Source organism: Moschus berezovskii, chromosome 10 (genome assembly GCF_049115385.1).
Source record: "Moschus berezovskii isolate FMDL1 chromosome 10, NW_MosBer_1.0, whole genome shotgun sequence".
Lineage (NCBI taxonomy): Eukaryota > Metazoa > Chordata > Mammalia > Artiodactyla > Moschidae > Moschus > Moschus berezovskii.
The window spans coordinates 95,128,377-95,143,671 of NC_142469.1; the positions used below are offsets into that span (position 1 = coordinate 95,128,377).

The 15,295-nt window shown below is 41.5% G+C and overlaps 1 protein-coding gene across 1 annotated transcript in view; it reads left to right on the forward strand.

Annotated features, from left to right (window-relative positions):
• MTHFD1L (methylenetetrahydrofolate dehydrogenase (NADP+ dependent) 1 like) overlaps positions 1-15,295 on the forward strand; it is a 187,935-nt gene that overhangs the window by 67,875 nt on the left and 104,765 nt on the right. Inside the window, exons 17-20 of the mRNA XM_055433111.2 lie at positions 617-693; positions 4,413-4,553; positions 7,789-7,857; positions 10,613-10,724. Coding sequence (XP_055289086.2) covers positions 617-693; positions 4,413-4,553; positions 7,789-7,857; positions 10,613-10,724 — 399 coding nt within the window. The remainder of the gene's footprint in view (positions 1-616; positions 694-4,412; positions 4,554-7,788; positions 7,858-10,612; positions 10,725-15,295) is intronic.

A 15,295-nucleotide genomic window follows, 5' to 3' on the forward strand; every position in this document is an offset into this window, starting at 1 on the left:
TTTTCCACGTTCATCCATGTTGTAGCATGATGTATCAAATGGTCACTCCTTTTATGGCTGTGCAGCCTTCCTTTGTCCATCTATAATGCATCTGTGCCACATGGCATGAATGGATAAAACTGGATCAAATGGTTTAATGGATAAGACTGGTTTATTCATTCATCTGTCAGTGGACACTTCTTGGCTGTTGTGAATAAATGCTGCTGTGATCATGGGTATGCAGTACCTGCTTCCAGCTGTTTTGAAGTGGTGGGTCATATGGTCATGTAGTGTTTACCTTTAGAGGGACTTAATTGTCTTCTTCTTGGGCCTCGTGCTTCATTGTGAAAAAAGAAAGGACACTGCTTCAGAAATGCTTTTCCTTACTGCCTGATAAAAATGGCACGCCACCCCTGACCCCTGCAACACAGGCTGTCATATCCCCTCCTTTATTTCCCTAAGCCGGGTGATGGCTCGTTTCTTTGACCGCTTTCTGCGTGCTCCCACGGGATCATCTGCTGAAGAAGTCAAACCATGTTTGTTGTTCTCCACTGCCTCCCCAGCATCCAGAACCACTGCAGATACACACTGGACAGCCAGTTCCTGCTTACTGATCCTCTGTTCTCTTCTCTTTCAGTTGTGGATACCAATGACCGATTTCTACGGAAAATAACCGTTGGGCAGGCGAACACAGAGAAGGGCTGTTCCCGGCAGGTAAGGTAGTGCTCTCTCTAGGGACTGCTCTGCTCTTGCATTTTCCCTGCCCTGGAGCTGGTTCTCTGCATTTCTCTTCTCATTCCTGCACCTGCAGGGGCCAGCGGGTCCCCCGACATGTTAAGGTGCTGTTTCCAGTCCCTCAGCAAGACTGGGAAAGGATCAGGAGGCGGAAGCTCTTGAATATTATCTTACCACCCTTTTCCTGTGTGATTTTAGTTGTATTTCTGCTAGGAACCATTCAGGGTGTCCCTTGAATATACTTTCTAACATGTTTTATTGTCAGCCTACCCAGTTAGTTGCATAACAACTGAAAAATGAAAGTCTCAGACATATTATTCATGTTTCATAAACCAAAGAACAAACACCCAGTTATTTGGCTTAATAGCCCTAGAAGTTGTTAAGAATAATGTCCTATTATCCAAACCCAGAAAATGTGGAAGATAAATTACAATGCTCATCCTCATTTTAATAGGACTCTGGTGTGAAGCAATGGTGCTTAGGGAGTATAAATTCATTCCATGATTTTTCATCCAGGCACAGCAGGCCTCTAAATTATTATTTTTTGTAGTAAACTTTATACCTTAAGATAGCTTTAGATTCATGGCTTTTGCATTAAGTTGCACATTTTCTGTGCTTATTTTTGTACTGTATCTTGGCACTAGAGAGATGCAGGATAAGCAATGGCTGTGATCTGATGCTCACTTGGTGCCTTGTGTTGGTAGGCCCATTACATACATGATGAGCACATTTAGTTTGTAAGTCTAGTTTGCAAATGAGAAAAGTTGGCATATTGCGTTAGGTAACTTGTTGTTGCAGAGAGTTGGACACGACTAAGCGACTGAACTGAACTGAACTTGTCCAAGGTTGTATTCTATATTGCTTTATGCATATATATTTTTTAATTATAAAGGATTATATTTAAGAACTTTAACTGATTTTTTTTTTAACCTTAAAACATATTTTTATGTCAATAAAAGTAGATCTCGATCATCATTTGCTAACGGCCTTATAACATCACATTTTGTAGATGTACCATAACTGGATTCAACCAGTTCACTGTTAATGTAACTTAGGGTGTTGGGCACCCTAAGTTACATATGTGTGTATGTTATTTTATCCCAACATAAAATACATAACCCTTTCATGGATCGTGGTGAAGGGCCTTGTGTAACAATGAAACTGTGAGCCATACCATGTAGGGCCACCCAAGATGGATAGGTCATAGTGAAGAGTTCTGATAAAACGTGGTCCCTTGGAGAGGGGAATGGCAAACCACTCTGATAGTCTTATCATGAGAACCCCATAAACAGTACGAAAAAAGCAAAGAGATATGACACTGGAAGATGAGCCCCACGGGTCGAAAGGTGTCCAGTATGCTACTAGAGAAGAGCAGAGGGCAATTACAAATAGCTCCCGAAAGAATGAAGTGGCTGGGCCAAAGTGGAAACAACACCCAGTTGTGGATGTGTCTGGTGGTGAAAGTAAAGCCTGGTGTTGTAAGGAACAATTCTGCATAGGAACCTGGAATGTTAGGTCCATGAATCAAGGTAAATTGAAAGTGGTCAAGCAGGAGGTGGCAAGAGTGAACACTGACATCTTAGGACTCAGTTAACTAAAATGGACAGGAATGGGTGGATTTAATTAAGATGACCATGTATGTACTACTGTTGTGTCATCTCTTGTACAATAGAATATCATTAAGGCCAGGATCTTGAGGATGTTGTTTGACAGCCCCTTGTTTTGTAGGTTACTTTGTGTATTGTACTTAATGCACTTCTTACTTTAAGATCAGATCTACTATTAGTAAGTACTAAGGGTATATTCCCTGGAAGGAATGATTCTGAAGCTGGTGCTCCAATACTTTGGTCACCTGATGTGAAGAGTTGACTCACTGGAAAAGACCTTGATTTTGGCTAGAGGAGAAGGGGGCAGCAGAGGATGAGATGTTTAGATAGCATCACTGAGTCAATGGACATGAATCTTAGCAAACTCCGGGAGACAGTGAGGGACGGGGAGCCTGCTGGGCTGCAGTCCATGGGGTCACAAAGAGTCAGACGTGACTTAGTGACTGAGCAACAACAACATACACACATTTTTGTATAATCCTGCCTGACAACATCCTTATGACAAATTCCCAGATCCATAACTGCAGAATCAGAGGATACAGATTTAAATGTTGCTGTGCATTTCCCCATCATATTCCAGGAAAGCTATGTCAATTCACGTCCTTGCCAACGTGGCTTTCTGTCTTTTGTGTAGACATGTGATACGCAATAAGGATATCTCATTTATACCTTAATGTGATTTGAAAATATTTGCAAAACAGAAACAAGTAGCCCTCTAATAGCTACATTATTCGGGCATAAAATGAGTAACTATTCTTATATTGATCCTTGCTTCATTTTTGATAGAACTTGAGATACAAAATTCTGAAATTGTAACAATTACAAATGAAGAACCTATAGGAGTGTTATATATTCTACTTATTACTTACACAGTTCATATTTTAAGGATATTTTGAACCTTGGTTTTTGTATAGAAAGTCTCATTATTTTTAGTCTTTTTTCATATGCACTGTTTTTAATAGAATGGAGGTATAGAAAATCCTAAATTTCATTCAATGAAAAACCATTTATGTTTGGAATGGCTTATATTGAGAATGTAATAATTGAGTATAGATGCGTTTGACGCTCAGGTAATATGTTTTCACTAAATCGACGACTACTGAAATCTCAACCAGGAAGTAGCCAGAAATCCCTTTCTTTCCTTCATTTCCTCTTCTTTGGTGCCCGAAATGGACAATAAGATATCTCCTGAGGTGATCCCACCAGGGCACAGCCATTTTCTATGTAAGACTGAGCTTGTCTGGCTCCCACGCCCCTGGGGACGGAGGGTAACGAAGTGGTTTTGTCCAGTGGCTAAATTAGGAGGATTAAGGAGAGCAGTCACTCCTTGTGTTCTTGTCGGATTGTGTCCAGGGTGGAATCGGAGCCGGGAGAGGGAATAGGAAGGCCCAGGGGCATTTCTCAGAAAGTAGCCCCTCTCCACGTTTGCGGCTGAACGGTTCACCATCTGAGGTGGACAGCTCAGAATGGATTCCACGTCACCTCATGACTGGGGAGTGGGCGTGGAGAACACAAGTTGGTGGTCTCCTCCCTGCTGTGCCAAGCTCTAAGTCTACAAAACAGGCCTCACGCCATCCTCTTTCACAGTCTGCTCCTCATGTCTTAACTGAGCAAACACATGCAGCCCCCTCGACACACCGAAGTGACAGAGAGGGTAGTCGGCCAACTCTTTTTTTATTTTGCCAACACGTACTGAATCCTGCTTCATTTCACACTCGGTCCCCCAAGCTGGGGACTCAGGAGCAAAGCCTCCCCAGATGGTCCCTGCCTTTGTGGCTCTACGGTTCAGCAGTGGAGATCTGCATCCATCAGACCATCACATTAACAACTACAAGTCTGAGACGTGCCTCAAAAGCACTTCTCGTAGTGCTGAGAGGTGGTGTTATGGAGGGACCTGGCCCTGCCCTGTTCGGCTCAGCAGAGCAAAGAAAGAAAGAGCGCTGAGCCCAGGACTGTGCCATTGCTGGAAACTTACGCATCTGAGAACGGCCCATTGAGGATTGAACCCCTGGCCTGCAAGACCTGAGTGCTGCAATGCAGCACTCCATGGAAACAGTCCGCTGACCAGGACCTCAACTTTTGTTGTTTCAGGCGCAGTTTGACATCGCAGTGGCCAGTGAAATCATGGCAGTGCTGGCTCTGACCGACAGCCTATCGGACATGAAGGAGAGGCTAGGAAGAATGGTGGTGGCCAGTGACAAAAATGGACAGCCCGTGACAGCAGACGACTTGGTATGTCCATCTCAGAAGCTCCAGATAGCTCAAGGTCCCGGACCTTCCCACCCAGGGACCGAACCCAGGTCTCCCGAATTGTAGGCAAATTCATGACCTTCTGAACCACCAGGAGCCACATGTAATCAGGAGAATGAGTCTTCTCCATGTCACTGGGTATAATGGGAATTTCTGTTCACACCTGTTCCTACTAAAGGTCCTGAGTGTCCTACAACTTAATGTGGTACTCGGGCATTTGTAATGTGCTTATTTATTATTCCTGGCTGCAGTCAGAGTACCTGAAATCTATTTCATGTGCTTTTCACGATTCTTTCCAATCCTGATTTCTGCTCTGCCTGGAGTGGAAGCCTGTGGCTTTTTTTTTTTTTTTAAGGTAACCTTTGCCTGCTTTAAATTGAGGGCAAATCACCATTCCAAGGAAGAAGAAGCAACTCCACCTTCATGAAAGGGAAGATTAAGTTAAAGAGGCACATTTTTGATTCCAGCCTGCTCCCTGGGCACGCTGGCGTGTTTAATTTTGTACCTTCGACTTGGGTTTCAGCTTATATAAAAACAGATCTCCCCCAAACCATTCTTACTCATGTATCTTTCTTTTGCATGGAAAGATGCTTTCTTACAAAACATTCATAGTAGCCTGGCACACCACCACCTTGCTTAGTGCTGATTGTAATTTGCACACTAATCTTTTTTTCCTCTTCCCTTTAATAGCCACCTTTGCTGTTCACCCCCCGGCCTTGCCAATCAGCGATATAGCTGTTTCATCTGCTTGTATGTGTTTATAAGCACACAACACTTGGTACAACATAGACAGCCATTGCGCTAAATTTAAGCTCACTTTCCCATGTATTTAGTCATGCACCATAATGGAATCTTAAATAAACACTGATGAGAAGCTACCTTATTAATTCCAAGGGCTTGGGGTGTAATTTTAAACCTTTGCCAAAATGTCTTGATTACCTTTAGGCTTCTTTTTGAAGAGGTGAATCTGACTGACTCATAAGTCTTGTAAAGTAGGTTAAATAGATACATTTATATCAGCCACTCATGGAATGCTTTCAGTTCAGTTCAGTTCAATCGCTCAGTCGTGTCCGACTCTGCACGACCCCATGAATCACAGCACGCCAGGCCTCCCTGTCCATCACCAACTCCCGGAGTTCACTCAAACTCGTGTCCACAGAGTCGGTGATGCCATCCAGCCATCTCATTCTCTGTCGTCCCCTTCTCCCACCCCCAACCTTTCCCAGCATCAGAGTCTTTTCCAGTGAGTCAACTTATCGCATGAGGTGGCCAAAGGATTGGAGTTTCAGCTTTAGCATCAGTCCTTCCAATGAACACCCAGGACTGATCTCCTTTAGAATACACTGGTTGGATCTCCTTACAGTCCAAGGGACTCTCAAGAGTCTTCTCCAACACCACAGCTCAAAAGCATCAATTATTCAGCGATCAGCTTTCTTCACAGTCTAACTCTCACATCCATACATGACCACAGGAAAAACCATAGCCTTGACTAGACGGACCTTTGTTGGCAAAGTAATGTCTCTGCTTTTCAATATGCTATCTAGGTTGGTCATAACTTTCCTTCCAAGGAGTAAGCGTCTTTTAATTTCCTGGCTGCAGTCAGCATCTGCAGTGATTTTGGAGCCCAAAAAAATAAAGTCTGACACTGTTTCCACTGTTTTTCCATCTATTTCCCATGAAGTGATGGGACCAGATGTGCTTAGTATAAGGCTAAAGGAGAAAATCCAAATGCAGGTTGCTGTAAAGATACTGATTTTTAAAAATTATCAAATCTCAACATTTCTCTCTAGAATAGTATATTATAATTTCTGTATAAATATTTCCTATGTATCCTCTTAATGTTAGGTATCAGTAATATGTCAGGAGTAATTTGAAAGGGCTTAATCCACAAATATTTCCCTAAACTTAACATTTTTTTGGTTTGTGATGAAACTCTTGGATCTGAAACATAAAAGCTCAGAGTTGACTCTTTGGTGTTTCTTGCTTGTGAAATGTGCCTAATTTCTTTATATACCTGTAAGAGGTAGGTTACAGTTCTTGCGACATTTATTTTTTCCAATAAAATAGAAAGTAAATTTGATTTTTAAAGACATTTCAATGATTCCATATTATAAAAGTACAAAAATAGAAATGATTATATAAGAGAAACATTTAGTATTGTTGGTGTAGAGGTAGAGAGGAAGTAATAAACAAATCCTTAGATTCTGCCGCCTGATCTGTTAGGATTTGTTGCAGGCCACCTTCATTTTTTCAAGGCTATATTCACATGCATTTGCTCATGATATGGCCTTCCAATAACTTGACTAGTTTGTTGAAAGATCATTCCTCAGGGTTTTTAGAAAAGGTGGAAAAGAATTTTTTTTTTTTAATGCTTTCCCAGGACTTCCCTGGTGGTCCAGTGGCCAAGAGATCACACTCTCAATGCAGGGGATCTGGGTTTGGTCCCTGGTCAAGGAACTAGATCCTACATGCTGCAAGTAAGACCCAGCCCAGCCAAATAAATAAATAGAACAATATTTTTTTTTAATTCCTTTTGTGGCCTGCTTTAGCACACTTTCCCCAGTAGTTCTCAGACTTCACGCTTTCTTTGTCTCTTCCTTGTCCTGTTCTTTTCCAGAAATGCAATAGGGAGCTACAAGAGAGCCTAATTCAAGCTTCATAGGATTGAAAGGAAGCAACTACAGCCACAAGTGGCTTCAGCTTCATTCTAGGCAGATGTAGAGTGAGAGACAAAGCAGGATGCCTTTCCAGCATCCTGAGTGCCTTCTGCATCTGTGGGATGAGATGCGAGAGAGAACAGAAACCAGCATGGGTGCCTTTAGACACGCCGCCTTCTCTCTACATTCCCTTTCTGCAAACAGCCTTGTTTTCATCTTCATCTTCCTTCCCAGGGCAACAGTGTAATCTCTGGTGATGAAAAATACTGTGCATAATTGCCAGAAAAAACTTAGGTGAATTGAAAGGTGTGGTAAGCCCCTTATCAAGGAAGGTCTTGAGAAAAAATGCAATGACTGCTGCTTCCCCATCACATCCTGGAAGGGTTGGCATCCATTCAGGTGAGGTGAGAGCACTGTTAGCTATAGCTCAGAGTTGACGGCTGCCGGTGGGGTTACCCATGCACGAGGCAGGCTGGTGAGAAATGGCTGAGAATTCACCCTGTGAATGATATTTTGTCGATATTCTAAATAAGTGTATTTTTTTCCTCCCTTTTCTTTAGGGGGTGACAGGTGCTTTGACTGTTCTGATGAAAGACGCGATAAAACCAAATCTGATGCAGACCCTAGAAGTAAGTGATTTTCTTTTCATAGAGAGTGTTGACAGAGTTGCATTAAGTAGATTGCTTGTGCAACTCTACATGTGAGCATTTCCAGCCAGTCTGAGCCTGTGAGGAGCATCAGAATAACTGGTTGGTCATCCAGAAAGAAAAAGGTTCTTGATATGATTCCTGTCTCAGTTAACAAAGTACTGATTGACCAGAGTAGAAACTTAGAAACTCAATGAATGTCTGTCTTACATCTCAGCAACTTGTATAGCCGTGGGTTAACCACATGCAGTGTAGACGGGAAATACCCGCTTGCTGCAGTTCTGTCCAGCATGGTACCTATGGGCCCCTCGTGGTTATTTCAGTCTAAATTAGTATAAATTTAAAATTCAGTTGTGCAGTCATACTAGTTACATTTCTATTTATTTTTATCAGCTACATTTTAAGTGCTCTATAACCACATGTGAATATCATATTGGACAGAGCAGATAGAGAATATTTTGAGCCCCGCAGAAAGTTCTTGTGGATAATGAATGCTCTTTTAGATCTCTGGTCAGCAAGGAACAGCTGAAGCATCAATCTTATGAAATGGTTGAAAAGTCCATTATGGAGAATATTCATAGCTTTGTCATTGTAGAAACTAAGATAGTTCCTGATTACTTTGCCAAGTGATCTGCATATAAAATAAAATATTGAACTCAGGATAGATATTTTTATGTCTTTGGGTTAATGATAGAATTTCTTCAACAAAATGTTAACTCAATATACTGTGTCATGTAAGTTGAGTGTGTGAGTCTGTGCTTGAATGTCCAACAATGATGTTCTAAGAATTTTTATATCTGTTTACACCACATCCTGGGAGTTCAAAAACCAGGGCTCTAATACTTAATGCTGCTTCAGTGATGAATCTGCTGTGTGGCCTTTAATTTTAATCTAATTAAAATTAAATGCTGCCAATCTAGATTGGCAGGAATAGCAGTGTGTTGAAGGCTATGGTTTTTCCAGTGGTCATGTATGGATGTGAGAGTTGCACTATAAAGAAAGCTGAGCGCCGAAGAATTGATGCTTTTGAACTGTGGTGTTGGAGAAGACTCTTGAGAGTCCCTTGGACTGCAAGGAGATCCAACCAGTCCATCCTAAAGGAGATCAGTCCTGGGTGTTCATTGGAAGGACTGGTGTTGAACAGTATCAGTTCAGATCAGTAACAGATCTGGACAGTAAACATACATGTCTGGATTTCCATAAACATGAATCCCAGTATGACTTCACAGATATTTTCACTCTTCCACAATGAGTTTTCTTTCACTGCCTTTCTTCCTGCTTCTGTTCATTTTTCTCAGCTTTGAAACATGTTCACTCACAGCTCATCCTGGTTCATGGGAACTTTCCATGGCCCCAGCCCCTGCATTGCTCCCTGCCTCCCCCCATGTCAGTGGAAGGGCAGCCTGTATTTTCACAGGTGGAGCCAAGGCTTCGTACACACAGACCTCAGTGGCCCGGCTGGCTCCGAATAAAACCTGAGCATTTTACTGAATGTGCATAACTTTTTTAGATAGGACCACGGTCTCTTCTGTTTGACAAAAGTATAGAAATGAAAGTAAAAGAAAAGTACTGTCATTTCATGACAAATTTTGTTTAAATCATTAAAACCTAAAGTTTTTGAGAATTCCCTTATTTTTTTCTTTTGTCTTTTGAGTAACTTTGACATTTTACTATGAGTGAAATTTTTCTTTCATTGTCTTAATAGTTACCAGATTTTTAATAGGTAAGATAAACAATGACAAAGATAAAATTTTCAAAAATCAAAAGATTATTACTATAAATATAAAAATGGCCAGTAATAATTTGTACTTGCCCTGCCCTGATTCCCACAATTCATTTATTGTGCTGATTTTATGATTATATTTTTTTTGAATTCGTTGATTTCTTAATGGGGAAAAAAACATTTAAACAAGCTTCTTAGCCCATCAGAGTTTAACTCCATTCTTTTTAAGAGTATAATGCAGAATACTATGACATAAGGTTTATATCATGGTCACTGAGGCTGCTAACACAGTGGCTTATCAAAATTTATAATAGGAAATAACTGGTTTTCATAGCTTTTTGTTTTTTAACTTTTCATTTTGTATTGGGATGTAGCTGATTAACAATGTTGAAATAGTTTCAGGTAAACAGCAAAGGGACTCAGCCATACATATACACCTATCCATTCTCCCCTAAACTCCCGTCCAGCAAGACTGCTGCGTAATGTTGAACAGAGTTCCATGTGCTATACAGTAGGTCCTTCTTGGTTATGTTTTCAATATAGCAGCGCGTACATGTCTATCCCAAACTCCTTCACTGCCCCTTCCCCCACATCTCTCCTCCCAGCAACCATAAATTCATTCTCTAAGTCTCTGGGTCTCTGTGTTTTGTACATAAATTCATTTGCATCCTTTCTTTTTCGATTCCACATATAAGGGATCTCATAGTATTTCTCCTCTGTCTGACTTCACTCAGTTTGATAATCTCAAGATCCATCCACATTGCTACAAGTGGCATTATTTCATTCTTTTTAATGGCTGAGTGATATTCCGTTGTATATATGTACCGTATGCCAAAGTTGTGCATTCCTTCGTTGATGGGCATTTAGGTTGCTTCCGTGTCTTGGCTGTAAACAGTGCTACAGTGAACATTGGGGTGCACGTATCATTTCAGATCTTGTTTTTCTCCAGATATATGCCCTGTAGAGGGATTGCAGGGTCATAGCTTTATAAAATTTGTTCTTCTGCTTCCACAGGGAACGCCTGTATTTGTGCATGCTGGCCCCTTTGCCAACATTGCTCATGGCAACTCTTCAGTGCTGGCTGATAAAATTGCCCTGAAACTGGTTGGTGAAGGAGGATTTGTGGGTAAGTCACTTCTTTTCAACTTAGTTGTTGCCAGAATATGAAAGAAATCTAAAAAATGATGGCTGGAACAGAGTGAGATCCATTCTAAATGAGATATATTCTTGTATGTCCCCCTTTCAGAGATGACCTCAGTCCTGGAAAAGCCCTAATCTCTGGTCTGCACTAGTGGTGTGACATTGTGGTTGAACCATAGATTTTGGTGTCAGGTGCATGTGCTTTAGAATATAAGCTCTGACACTTGCTGGTTATGTGACCTTGGGTACGTATAGTGACCTCTGAGCCTCAGCTTTCTCATCTGTAAAATGGTGATGACAGTATTGTATCAAACCTTCAAGGGTTATTGTGACAACCAGATGAGATTATTTATTCATTCAGCAAATATTTATTGACAGCCTGCCGCATACAACATGTGTGACTCATCTGTGGGAAGCAGACCCAGTCCTGCTCTCCTGGAGCATACTTTGTGTGTAGTTTGATAGGAGAAAGGACTTTTTAAATGTCAGCTACCATTAGCAGTAATAGCACTGCTGAGTACTTGAAACGAAATCAGTCTGCTCTTCCTCAAATGGAATTTGTGCTTTTGCGGCTTAATGGATGGGCGATGCCCAACCATCAGACTTGGACATTTTTGCTGGTAAGACTTCATACTTTTTGCTGCTGTGAAGCTCTTTGTGGTACCTACTTCTGTTTGGCTCTTGTTGGATATTCCAGCCAGAAAGAGGGGGAAACCGCCATAGAGTTTGCTCAGTCCCTGCCTGCCCCAACAAAAGACACACAAACAAGGATTCATGAAATTCCACTGTAATTTGACATTAGAGGTGTTACACTAGCAGATTTTCCCATGCCAAAAGGTAATTTCCATTCACCTGTGTGAAAGCCTGTGATCATCAAGTCTAGCAGTTACTTCTTTCTCTCCAATCATCAACCTTGTATCAAACTCAGAAGTGAGTTATTTTACTAGAAGAGATTCTGCTGGAGAAACGAGCTTAGCTCTGCACTTTTACACTTAGCCACTGGAAAGTTCATCAGGGTCACTGAGACTGTTTTAAGAATTCCTTATAGACATGCAGTCAGGATCAAATGAGGATTTATATGGTTCATTTCTCAAAGTTCTTATTATACAGCTCTCATGTACTGGCTGCTTTAGTACCAAATCCACCCTGAGAGTGGCTAGATGTGCTGTCTAAATGGATTTGCTAGCTTGATCACAGCGTAATTTTAGAGCTAATGGACAAGGAGATTGCGTAGGGCAGGCTCTGAAAGGTTAGACACTTATGTGAAGTGCACGTTCCAATGCATCAACTCCACAAATGAAAGAGCTTCTTGAAGAAAGCACTCTCTTTTATGCTGATAGGGCTCTCTGCCTCTGTACCAGCCCTTACTTTATAAACACGTCTTTATAGAATATGTGTTACTGTGGCAAAGGATCTTTAGAGGTATATGCTGATGATGTACACTGAACACAGTAGCTCTCTGTGTGGCCTTGGAGAAGCTATCAGCATCTTTGGGCATGTCTCTTGTAGACATTCTCATCTGGAAAATGAGAAGTTGGACCAGGCTAGGTGTTGGATCTGGATGGGTAGCTATGGACCCAGAGTTAGAAGCTGTAGAATCAGAGCCCTAATGGTTAATATGACTTGAAGCAATTTCCTTAACTTCTCTAGGATTTAGTGTCCTCCTTTGAGAAAAGGAGAATACCTATGCTGCAGTTTTTAATGAGTAGTAACAAATGAGAAAGTGCTTCGTAAACCTAACGTGCTTGCTAAGTCACATCCAACTCTTTACAACCCTATGGACTGTAGCCAGCCAGGCTCCTCTGTCCATAGGATTCTCCAGACAAGAATACTGGAGTGGGTTGCCATGCCCTCCTCCAGGGGATCTTCCCAACCCAGGATCGAATCCACTTCTCTTAAATCTCCTGCATGGCAGGCAGGTTCTTTACCACTACCACCACCTGGGAAGCCCCTTGCAAACCGAAGTGACTATGTAAATATCAATAGTTATGTGAATTATTTCTGTGATCTCTTCTGAAAGGCCAAGTCCTGGAGTTGGAGTATCTTCCTCAACTCCTTTCAAGTTGTGTAGTTTTAAGCAAGGTAACCCATGTTTGCCTCAGTTTCCTTATCTATAAGGTAGGGATTTTAATAGGACTTGCCTCATAGGTTTGAAATAAGGATTAATGAGACCATGGATACATTCTGGCATGGTACCTGACACATGATAAGACTGGATAATTTTTAGTCACTCCTATTATTTACTCCATTTTTGATACATGACTAATGGAGGTTAAATTTCCTTTAGTTAGGTTTTATTTTCAACTGTTTTCAGATGCTTCTAACATAAAATTTGTCATTTTAACCATTTCTAAGTGTGCCACTCACTGAAATCCTTTCACGTTGTGAAAACTGTCACCGCCATTCATCTCCAGGACTCACAGTGCAGAGCTAAAGCTCTATCCCCATTAAACAACAACTCCACGTCTCCAGTGCCTGAAACCTCCCTTCTAGTTTCTGTCTCTGCACATGACTATTCCAGATGATTCATATCAGTGTTTCTCTGACTGGCTTATTTCACTGACCATAATGTCCTCAGAGTTCACCCATGTTGTCATCATTTGTCAGAATTCCCTTACTAATTGATGTACGTTGAACAGTACTCCATAGTATGTATATACTGCATTTTTTTTATCCATTCATCTGTCAATGGACACTTAGGCTGCTTCCACCTTTTGGCTGTTTTTGAATAATGCTGCTGTGAATATGAGTGTACAGATATCTCTCTTTATATTATTTTTAACTTAAGATCATAGTTCATTATATGTCCCTGGTGACTCAGACAGTAAAGAACCCGCCTGCCAAGGCAGGAGACATAGAGATGCACGTTCAATCCCTGGGTCAAGAAGATCCCCTGGAGGAAGGCATGGCAGTCCACTCCAGTATTCTTATCTGTAGAATCCCATGGACAGAGGAGCCTAGCAGTCTATGGTCCATAACGTCGCATAGAGTTGGACACGACTGAATGACTTAGCACACAGCACACATGTAACACTAGCGTCTTACATCAGTATAAGCCACAGGACTCAAAATCTATGTTGTTAAACCTTCAGGAAGCCATGCTGTGGCTCCACAGAACTCTGAGAGCAAAGTCAGTGTCCGAACAGGGACCGTCATCACTCTTTCCCCGTTTCCTGGTCTTCCCCTTGCACTTGGATGAAATTTGTAGTAGATCACTCTCACTCCCAGTTAATATCTTTGTGTCCAGTCTCATGAAAATCAAATCCTAATTTGCATTCAAATGGAAGCTTCTCTCCAGCGTAAACACTGGGTCTGCGTCTAGATGACTGTGGGGTTGGAGGGTGGCTGCTTCTCTAACCCCCCTCACCTTGCACTTAGGCTGCCTCTGGCCCCTCCAGGGTTGAAGCTTGGCTAGTTGATGATACCAGTCTGGCCTCTTCCACACTCTTAGCAGAAGACTTCTGGGCTATATAGTTCCCTTTAAAAAAATTCTACTGCTGGTTCCATACCTGGTCTCTGGGTACCATAGCCCTTGGACATCTGACCACCATCAGTGAGGGTGCAGTTCCGTCTCTCACACGACCCTGCCATGGGCTGTTTCTTTTCAGCTCATAGACATTTTCTGGCCCCCCAATGGCAGTATCACTGTGGAGTCTTTGCAATTGTTCTGCTACAGCCTCACTCACTGGCTGCAGAAAAGGGGGAGCAGCTGGCAGGCCTGGAGTGAGACCCGCACATCCATAGCTTTCTTTGAAGCAGTCTTTGCCCAGTTCCTACTCTTGTCAACCCCTTTGAAAGGTATCTCTTGAACAAAGGGATACGAAATGTATCTTCAAGCAATTCCTTGGCATGTGCTGCTAGGTTTAGCATCATTCTTTGGCCTGTGAGCAGTTGACATGGATTGGGGCATCACTGAAATGCAAGAGACCCCCATTCTAACATCCTTAGACTGAAGCTAAATGTAGTAGTACAGATTTATTTGAAGCCTGAGAACGAATTTATGTCCATAGAAGTGTGGTTGTATATAAGAGTGTCTCTCTTAAGATACAAAAAAGCTCAAACTCGAAAGGGAAAGATCGATAACTTGGGTTATATTTTTTAAAATAAGTTAGTTATGATAAAAGATACAAGACTGAAAAAGCACTTGACAGATTGGAAGGGGACATTTTCAGAGATAATAGGCAAATGACTGGTGTTCAGAATATGTAAACCACCCTGGACTACAGACTGATTTGAAAAAGAAAAAGGGAATAATCCAATAGAAAACCCAGCAAAGAATTTTTTTTTTTTAAGGAAATTCACAGAAAAGCAGCAATTTGACAGAATTTCTGGTCCAGAGAAAATACATTTAAGTCCTTTGAAAGAATTTATTTTGGTACACATTTATTGAGCTCCTGCTGTATGTCAAGTAATACAGGAAGGAAGTGGGAATCAAAAATCATTCAGATATGTCTCTTACCCCCAGTAATTTATAATGTGGGTGTGAGAGACAGGCCCAAAAACAGAGTCTGAGAAGTGAGTACAATGGTTATGAGATTTAATATCGTATTGATGAAC